The sequence below is a fragment of the Desmodus rotundus genome, chromosome 7 (genome assembly GCF_022682495.2).
Source record: "Desmodus rotundus isolate HL8 chromosome 7, HLdesRot8A.1, whole genome shotgun sequence".
Taxonomy (NCBI): domain Eukaryota; kingdom Metazoa; phylum Chordata; class Mammalia; order Chiroptera; family Phyllostomidae; genus Desmodus; species Desmodus rotundus.
The window spans coordinates 19,802,129-19,811,852 of NC_071393.1; the positions used below are offsets into that span (position 1 = coordinate 19,802,129).

At 48.4% G+C, this 9,724-nt stretch overlaps 1 protein-coding gene across 2 annotated transcripts; it reads right to left on the reverse strand.

Moving 5' to 3' along the window:
• Window positions 1-531: 531 nt before the first annotated feature.
• LOC112301743 (tubulin alpha-3 chain) lies at window positions 532-9,038 on the reverse strand. 2 transcript variants are annotated; one of them, XM_053927683.1, is made up of 5 exons: window positions 8,943-9,038; window positions 6,640-6,862; window positions 5,646-5,794; window positions 4,693-5,373; window positions 532-878 (listed from the first exon to the last, which is right to left on the reverse strand). In XM_053927683.1, the coding sequence occupies exons 2-5, from the start codon at window positions 6,758-6,760 to the stop codon at window positions 582-584; spliced, it is 1,248 nt and encodes a 415-aa protein (XP_053783658.1). In that variant the 5' UTR covers window positions 6,761-6,862; window positions 8,943-9,038; the 3' UTR covers window positions 532-581. The 2 variants fall into 2 exon arrangements, with proteins under 2 accessions (XP_053783658.1, XP_053783657.1); XM_053927682.1 differs by lacking the exon at window positions 8,943-9,038 and having other exon boundaries at window positions 6,640-6,925.
• Between the last annotated feature and the right edge of the window lie 686 nt (window positions 9,039-9,724).

The following is a 9,724-nucleotide window of genomic DNA, read 5'->3' on the forward strand; positions in this document are numbered from 1 at the left end:
GGGACATAGTATTTAATAACGTTTGAATTTAAAGTAATTGAAAAAATTTAAAATAATTGAAGCATTTTTTCCTTCTCAGCCTTGCCTTTTGAAGCTTTCTTTCTGGGAGTAATGTGGTAACTAAATACAGACATGCTTAATTTTTTTATTTTGAAAGGAAGTGAGTTTGCCCTGGCTGGTGAAGCTCTGTGGATTGATCTTCCACCTGTGAAACAAAAGGTTGCTGGTTTGATTCCCTGTCAGGGCACAAGCCTGGGTTGCAGGTCGCCTCCGAATGGGGGCACGCAGGAGGCAACCAGATCACGTTTCCCTCCCACATTGATGTTTCTCGCCTCTTTCTCCCTCCCTCCCCTCTCTCAAAAGAAAGAGAAAATCTTCAAAAAAAAACAAATTAAAATGGAAACGTTTTCCCCCTAAAAACCCACTTTGAAAAAGGCAGGTATCTGGATATGGAATTTTGTCAAAGTGCAGAAAAAGGGACAAATGATGCCTCAATACAGAAACTTTAATAGGTAAGCATATCTTGCAACGTTACAGTGGGGGATAACACAAAGGGATGGGCGCCAGCGCAACTCTCCCACTCAGTATTCTTCCCCTTCTTCAGCCTCCGCTTCCACGGAATCCACGCCCACCTCTTCGTAATCTTTCTCCAGAGCTGCCAGGTCCTCCCGGGCCTCGGAGAACTCCCCTTCCTCCATGCCCTCCCCCACGTACCAGTGCACAAAGGCTCGCTTTGCGTACATGAGATCGAACTTATGGTCCAGGCGGGCCCAGGCCTCGGCGATGGCGGTGGTGTTGCTCAGCATGCACACAGCCCTCTGCACCTTGGCCAGGTCTCCCCCCGGGACAACGGTCGGGGGCTGGTAGTTGATGCCCACCTGCCAGAGAAGGGGAAATTAGAAGTTTATATTGCAGTGTCAGAAATGACAGCTTGTTTTTCAAAATGACCTGTGGACCCAGCATAAACGATGCCCTATAGAAATTGGTTCATTAGTTTTTGGTACTATCAACCAACATTTAATATCCTTTGACCGTGTACTTTCACTTTTTGATTACACCCATACAAGAACACAAAGCTATATGTACAAGTATTTCTATGTATTGTATTTAAAGCACAGTAAAAGCAAAGCTGGAAATACATGCCCATCGTAGGAAACTAGTTAAATTATATACTCACATAGTGAAACACTATATACAATTATGAAAAAGAATGAGAAATCTGTCCTGGCTTAGGCCTGTCCAGAAGGTATCCAGCCATGTAATATGAGAAAGAGACATTTATTGAAGAATATACAAGAAACATACACAGGACTGATGCCTCAGTCCCCTTCAAATAAGCACCTTGGGACCTCACACAGTTCTCCCAATTGCCATCAGCTGCTCTGTCATATTTTCCTGCATCTCACTGATGGTCTGAAATCTCTTTCCTTTTGGAGGTGATTTTGTTTCAGGAAAAGCCAGAAGTTGCAGGGCGCCAAATCTGGGCTGTAAAGGGGCTAAATCACCTAGGTGAATTATGTTTCACCAATAAACTGCACAAGACATGATGCATGAACGGGTGGTGGTGGTGTGATGAAGCTGCCAATCCCCCTTTGCCCATGAACTGCGGCCTGATTCACCCAAGTAGTTTCCAGGGATGTTCATTCAAGCTTAACGCAAAATTTGATGCAGATTCCTTGCTCTACTCGCTCAGTCATTTGAATGTGACAGCCACACAGTACACATGCTCACAGTACAATGGCAACTACTGTCCCCACTGACTAGTATAGTGAAGACATCATTGTTCAGCCATGCTCATTCCAGTCCACTCTCCTTGGCTGCCAGGTTATGTTGAAGTCGTGCAAACCATTCTCGTTATATTAACAATGGCTGGACCTTTTCTGGATAGACCTTGTATATTGGATTGGCCAAAAAGTTTATTTAGTTTTTTGCATGAAATAAAAGACACATTTTTCATTTTCAACAGTAACTGAATTGATTTGGATATTTTGAGTATGTCAGCTGTCTCCTGCATAGTATAATGTTGACTGCTCTCGATGTCTTGATTTGATCATTATCAACTTCAACTGGTCTACCTGTCTGTGGAGCATTTTCCAGGAAGAAACCTCCAGCACAAAATTTCGCAAACCATTTTCCACACTTTCGATCAGTCACAGCACCTTCTCCATACAATACACAAATCTTTTTTTGCGTTTCAGTTGCATTTTTACCATCCTTGAAATAATAAAGCATAATATGCTGAAAACGTTGCTTATGTTTTTCCATCTTCATTATTAAAATAACTACACAAAACTTCACCAATTTTGACAAGTTTTTAAATGCACACTGATATGACAGCTGTCACAATACAATCTAACAGAATTGTTTCAAATGAAGTTAAAGACAACACTACTAGAGCCATCTTTTTGGCCAACCCAGTAAGTATGTCCAAGGTATACTGTATACTTGGTAAAAAGAAAAGCAAGTTGGGTTCTATGTATTTATGCTTAGACATATATAGAGAGGAACAAATAGCCTAGAGCCTTGGACAGCTTAGAGATTATGCTGGAGGAAGACAAATGCCTGGCAGTGGTCAGCTATCTATGTTCTGGCGAGCAGAGAGCAGTTAGCAGCAGCCAGGCAATGTCAGTCCCCAGAGGACTTGGGAGGAACAGGGAGAAGGGCAAAGAAAGTTCTGACCCTGATCAAGGGGTCTCATGGCTCTAAGGCAGGCCAGCTGGCCCTACCAAGTGGGAGTGCTGCCAGCTTCCCGTTATCTCTGGCCACCTGTGTGCAATGATTCAGTCTGCCACCTGCATGAAAAGACTGCACACTTTGCCATGTTGCCAGCCTCTTTCATTATCACTCACATAGTAAGGGGCATAATACACCTTGAATATGTATAGAAAATCACTTTAGGGACAGACAAAGCTCTGGAGAGGAGAAAAAACCTTGTTTTTCTTCTTCATTGTTTTTATTTAAGGCTTTATTTATTTATTTTTAGAGGGAGGGGAAGAGATGAGAGAAATCAATGTGTGGTTGCCTCTGACATGCCCCCAACTGGGGACCTGGCCTGCAACCCAGGCATGTGCCCTGACTGGGAATTGAATCAATGACCCTTTGGTTTGTAGACCAGCACTCAATCCACTGAGCCATACCAGCCAGGCCACTGTTTTAATATTTTGCCACATAATGTGCATTTTTATAATAAAAACCTAACCATATTTAAATATGGACGTTTCCTTGAAAATACCATGACCCTGAGCAAAATGGCTGTTAAAGAACAAATGGTGAAATCGCACTCAGAATGACAAAAAGAACTTAAAGGCATGAGCATTCAACATGGTCCATCTGAGGTTGGACTGTTTTGTTTGGGGACAGAAGCTTTAACTTCCCCCACCTCCCAAAAAACCAGCCTCCCTGCCGGCTCACAGAAGGCAGAGACTCAGCTAGGAGAGTTACCTGAGCACAGGGCACAGCACCTTCCACAGTGCCTCCCAGCTGAGGCTGTGTGGGATGTCCTTATTTATTTATTTATTTTAAAGATTTTATTTATTTATTTTTAGGAAGAGGGAAAGGGAGGGAGAAAGAGAGGGAAAGTTCCATCAATGTGTGGTTGCCTCTCACATGGCCCCCACTGGGGACCTGGTCCACAACCCGGGCATGTGTCCTGACTGGGAATCAAACCAGCGACCCTTTGGTTCGCAGCCTGCGCTCGATCCACTGAGCTACACCAGCCAGGGGATGTCCTTATTTTTCAAAGGTCAGTGACTGAAAGAAGCTTTTCTTGACTCAAGAACTTGGAATGGAAGGTTTCCACTCCTACCTAAAACCTCTATGGTCTGCAACACTATGTAAGATTTAAAGATTATATACAGGTAAGTGAAACCTGTTGTTAAATTTTATCATTTTTATGAATCACTTTAAGTCACCAATTTTATTTCTTCAAAGATGACAGCGTCACAGTGTCTTAAAGTGGGTGGGCCTGACAGAGGGCTAGATAGTTTCAACAACTTGTGTGTAGTCGGTTGGGCAAGGTGCAACCACTCCAAATGGGAACAAGGTGACACATGTATTTCTGCTACTTGTCATTTTCAGTCTGGCATGATGCTGGGATTTGCGACTCCCCAACACCTTAGGACTCATGAGGGCTTAAAGATCTGGGGTCTACAGTTTTATCTAGTGCAGAAAACCAATTGTGAACAAGGACTTAAAGAAGACAACACAGAGTTAATGAGCCCAAGCATGAAGAAGCACTTAGCTTGGTAATCACATTAGGCGTAGACCCTGCCGTTCTGTTATTTGACTTCCAAGGACACGATGGAATCAGTTTATAATAATGGCTCAATTTCAAATATCCACATGAACTAGCAAAATACCCAGAAAATTTCTAATAGAAAAAATATATATTTCTAAGGCCAACCTATTTTTTCCACACTAATTGTACCACTCACACGGGAACAGATATCCTTCAGAAAGTTTCCTTTTGTTAAAAATTTTTTTCTTATCACAGATAAAGAGTGTCATGACTCAGGAAAGAAGTTCCAAAGACACCACTGAATAAGTGATCACTCTGGTTCACTAACTGACGACCAGAGCTGAGCTGCCAGGGAACAGGGTTCCCCCCAGGGGCAGCATTCGATCCCAGGGCCTGCTGCGCGCTCAAAGGCAAAACCACTCGTTATCTCCCCCCCCCCCCCCCCCCCGTCCTACCTTAAATCCCGTTGGGCACCAATCCACAAACTGGATGGTGCGCTTGGTCTTGATGGTGGCGATGGCCGCATTGACGTCTTTCGGGACCACGTCCCCGCGGTACAACATGCAGCAGGCCATGTACTTGCCGTGCCGAGGGTCGCACTTGACCATCTGGTTGGCCGGCTCGAAGCAGGCGTTGGTGATCTCGGCCACGGACAGCTGCTCGTGGTAGGCCTTCTCGGCAGAGATGACAGGGGCGTAGGTGGCCAGGGGGAAGTGGATGCGGGGGTAGGGCACCAGGTTGGTCTGGAATTCCGTCAAGTCCACATTCAGGGCCCCGTCAAAGCGCAGGGAGGCCGTGATGGAGGACACGATCTGCCCGATCAGACGATTGAGGTTGGTGTACGTGGGCCGCTCGATGTCCAGGTTGCGCCGACATATGTCGTAGATGGCTTCGTTGTCCACCATGAAGGCACAGTCGGAATGTTCCAGGGTCGTGTGGGTGGTCAGGATGGAGTTGTAGGGCTCCACCACGGCCGTGGACACCTGGGGGGCTGGGTAAATGGCGAATTCCAGCTTGGACTTCTTGCCGTAGTCCACCGACAGCCGTTCCATCAGCAGAGACGCAAAGCCAGAGCCGGTGCCGCCCCCAAAGCTGTGGAAGATGAGGAAGCCCTGCAGCCCCGTGCACAGATCCGCCTGAGACAAAGCAGAGACCGTGAGCAGTGCCTGTCCAAGCCACACCGCCAACCTCCAACAAGCCTAGGTCGCTTCTCTTGGCCTCCACAAGAGTGAATGGATTCCAGTGATCCCCAGGGAACACGCATCATACTCAGGGCCGAGGCAGAGCAGACATGAAGAGGTATGGATGCACTGCGGCCACCCCAGAAAGGAAGACGACCCACGGGTCCACTACCCTGGCCTGGGTTCTGCCGAAGGGACCCTGGAGGGCCTCCCGGCGCTGCTCTTACCAGTTTACGGATCCGGTCCAGGACCAGGTCGACAATCTCCTTGCCGATGGTGTAATGGCCTCTGGCGTAATTGTTGGCTGCATCTTCCTTCCCGGTGATCAGCTGCTCTGGGTGGAAGAGCTGCCTGTAGGTCCCCGTGCGCACTTCGTCTACAGAGAGGACACACGTGCCGTGGCTCTTTAAGGATAATTGTTAACTTGCCAGCACAGACACACTTGGGGGCCATTCAGTTCTACCAAGCACACGCTGTTCCTTGCATCTCCACAGCATCGGTGTATCAGAGGGACTCCCTCTGTAATACACAGAGCACATCTGCATTCTGTGGCTCCAGGGAGGTAAACTCTACTCATGGCACAGATGCCAGCCTGACCGGTTCCCAAAGGAGGAACAGAGCTCGCAGTCCTGCACACAGGCAATTCTACGTGTGCCTATTTCTTTCACACCAAGAGGTATAATTAAACAAACCCTTCGGGCCTTGGGTTGGTTAGAGCCTTGTCCCGATATGGGACATCTGTCATCTCCTGGATAGCCGCTGACAGGTGTCCTTTTTGCACCTCTCCTTAGAAACTACCACATGCATCTAATCTGGAGGAACCCAATGAATGTTCCCTACTTACCTTTCTGTCTGAGAAACAGGTCAAGACTCTTGTGCACCAGCCTGAGAGAGTGCACAGCATAAGGAGGGATGAGCCCACCGGCATCTAAAGGCAGGGTCTATAGCTGTGTGAGGCTAAGGCAGCCATGATTGTATCTGTCTGCAGCCCATCTGACTTCTGGCAAAACAGCTTTCTCTGTATGTTAGGTTGCTCTAAATCAGGAACCTAAACCCCACATTTCAAGCACTAACCTTTCAGTTTCTCACCCAACATGGTCACAGATATACCCAGGTGTCCGCCCATCCTTTCTGCAGTGGGATTCCAAGGAGCACCTGTGGGGATTTAGGGAGGCTCTCCCAGCCTCCCTGGAAAGCCACCCTACTTGCCCGAGTACCTACCCACCACGGTGGGCTCCAGGTCCACAAACACTGCCCTGGGCACATGCTTGCCAGCCCCAGTCTCGCTGAAGAACGTGTTGAACGAGTCGTCCCCACCACCAATGGTTTTGTCACTTGGCATTTGCCCATCAGGCTGAATTCCATGTTCAAGGCAGTACAGTTCCCAGCAGGCATTGCCGATCTGGACACCTGCCTGTCCCACGTGGATAGAAATGCATTCGCGCTGGGAAACAACAAAACGTGAGACCCATTGGTTTTCAAGAGAATTATCACTATATGGCATGAAAAATTAATATATACACGTACTTCAGTGTCCAAGGCTTTCTCAAAGATTTTATTTTCTTACTTTTTTTAGAGAGAGGGGAAAGGGAGGGAAAAACATTGATAGGTTGTTTGTAGCACATCCTCAACTGGCCTCCAACCGGGGACCCGCAACCCAGGCATGTGCACTGACTGAGAATCAAACGGGTGACCTTTCGGTTCGCAGGTCGGCACTCCATCCACTGAGTCACACCAGCCTGGGCAAATGTACCACCTCTTTAAAAAATTCTCCTTAAAGTACCTATTTTGAATGTACCATCTCTTCCATGCTGGGAACCTAACTGTACAGTCACTAATCACTTACTGAATTTTAGACACATTATCAAGTACATAGATCAAATGAAATTTGAGGTGTCTCACCCACCCTAAATTCTAATGTACAATACTAAGAACTCGAAGTCCTTTTTTCAGTTATACAAGTATCAAATCTCAGTCACCAGGGCATCAAAGATTCACGTAATGCAACAACAGATCACTGACAAAGAGCAAGAAGAGTTCATTTTAACGTGAAGGAGGAGACCAGAAAGGTATGTTTGCGTATTTGGTGACAGGAAGTTGAAGATTCTGGATAAGTAGGGAACTACATCATACAGTAAGAATACGAAAATGGGTAAAATTGTTGGCCCCTGAACACAAATCAGGATACTGGCACCAAACTGTACCAGTGGATTCCTCAGCCTTATGCACTCAAAGTAAAAGCGGGGTTGGGGGTTGGAGGCCATTTTCATAAAAGAATGTCCTCAATGAAGCAAAATTTATTAATTTTATTAAACCTCTACCCTGCGTACTGTGAAAAAATGGGAAAGTACACATAAAGTACCAGGCTGAAATACAGCTCTCTTGAGAAAAAGCACATGTATATTTGAGTTATCCACTGTGAACCAGCTGCTTTTTCCACGGAATGCTATTTGTACGTAAAAGAAACAACAAACGGGCTGTTCAGACTTGGATATTTGTTATTTATGTAAACGTGTTGCTTTAAAGTGAATAAGTATTTTCACAGTTCTCAGTGTTACTTTCTAATGTAGGGACAAGTGTAGGCAGGTCCTGAGACCAAAAGTTTGAGTCCCGCCCTGCAGTCTTCAGGAATCCAACACTACGTACAGTTTGTCCTCTCAAGAGTCAAAGCTCTCCAAGAACCGAGCTGCTGATGGGACTCACTATGGCACAATTTCGGGGGGCTGCCTGCCCTTGCCACCCCCACGCTGGGGGGGGGGTGTCACTAATGCCCTGGGGGCGCACAAGCTCAGAACAAGCCAGCGTCCTCGTGTGCCAGTCCGGAGGGCCTCCAGGCCTCGTGGTGGCGCCGGGACTGTGCTTCGCTTCCTCTCCCCTCCCCCCTCCAGTCGCCAATGCTCGCTTCCGCGGCTCCTGGCATCTTTTCATCCGCCGCCTCACGTGGCGGAGCTTCAACTACGCTCCCTCCCGCCTGGGCGCCCGTGGCTTGTAGGGTTTCTCCAATGCCCGCCGGGCCTACCACGCCACCGCCCGGCCCCAGGGCCTTACCATGGTGAACTCCGCCGCCGCTGGGCTCTGCTACCACACCTCAACCGACCTGCTGCCTCCACGCGCCCAACTGCTGACCCCGGCGCAATGCGCACGCTGCCCCTTAAGGCCCACCGATGCCCCGGCGGCCATTGGTCCGGAGCGCCGTGGGGCAGGCCGGACTAGAATCCAGCTTCTGATTGGCTGGTGCGCGACTCATGGAGTGTGGCACTTTCTGATTGGGTGTGCATTTGGCGGGAAGGCTGTGGGATCAAGGAAGGCCGACCCCAGATCCAGATGTTCCGGGTCATTCTCCAAACTGAGATTGAAGCAGCTTTGGCGCCCCCGTGGGTGAGTCACAGAATGTCATCATGAATGTAAGTCCCCAGCGGCATGCGAATGGCTTGATGTCAACCCTGTTGGCATCCCCTCGCCAGGCCCCGCCAAGCCCTCGCCTTTCCGCTTCTTATTCAGGTCTTTGTAAACACGGCACCTACCTCCTCTAGGTGTGACCAACATCTACCCGAAGTCTGTCCCCTAGCTCTTTTCCACCGCTTTCCAGCGCAGAAAGGCCTTTCCCGGCCAACACCCTGGAAACGGGCAGAATTTGATTACTTCTTTAATGAGGAATTGGTGTCCTGGGACAAAGGAGGCGGGGTACACAAGAGCTGGGTTGGGGCACAGTGTCTATTTTGGAGGACTTTGGAACAATCGCTTTGTTTCTTCCATTCCGTAAAGATTGACTGGATTTTCTTTAGGATCCAATGTGTGTTTACTTCTGGGAAAAGCGAGGGCGGAGGGATCCAGGCCTACTACCCCCAGCTCACGACCATGACGGAGCGCTCTGTTCCAGCGTTACAGCCAGACCCTTACCTTCTGCGTAGAAGAGAGTGGGGACCCGCCCCCTGACATGGCACATGCCAGATAGAGGAGTTGGACCTTTCCTGCAGGACTTGGGGAGCCTCTGAACAGTGCCGTCAGGCCTGCCCTTGGAAAGATGGTATTGGTAATAGGCAGGAGGGAGAGGAATGGGGGGGTTCATCACAGAAGGGGGGTTCATCAGAGATCTGAGGAAACCAGGAGAAACCCTCCCTGCCTATTCTCCCCACCAAAGTGAATCTTTCTGAGCTACTCAGCTTGGGCTGCCCTAACCAAATACCACAGAAAGAGTGACTTAAGAAACAGAAATTACTTTCTCGCAGTTCTGGAGGCTCGAAATCCCAGAGCCGAGGTCCGGGAGGGGGGAGGGTTGGTTTCCGGTGAGTGCTCACTTTCTGAC

What these genes read in the sequence shown, in the direction of transcription:
- LOC112301743 (XM_053927682.1), bottom strand. Translation starts at nt 6,922, where the DNA reads ATGCCATATAGTGATAATTCTCTTGAAAACCAATGGGTCTCACGTTTT. An exon ending in CCTGGAGCCCACCGTGGTGG is followed by an intron (nt 5,795 to 6,639) that starts GTAGGTACTCGG and finishes TCCTCTCTGTAG; the next exon opens with ACGAAGTGCGCACGGGGACC. An exon ending in GGTGCCCAACGGGATTTAAG is followed by an intron (nt 879 to 4,692) that starts GTAGGACGGGGG and finishes CTTCTCTGGCAG; the next exon opens with GTGGGCATCAACTACCAGCC.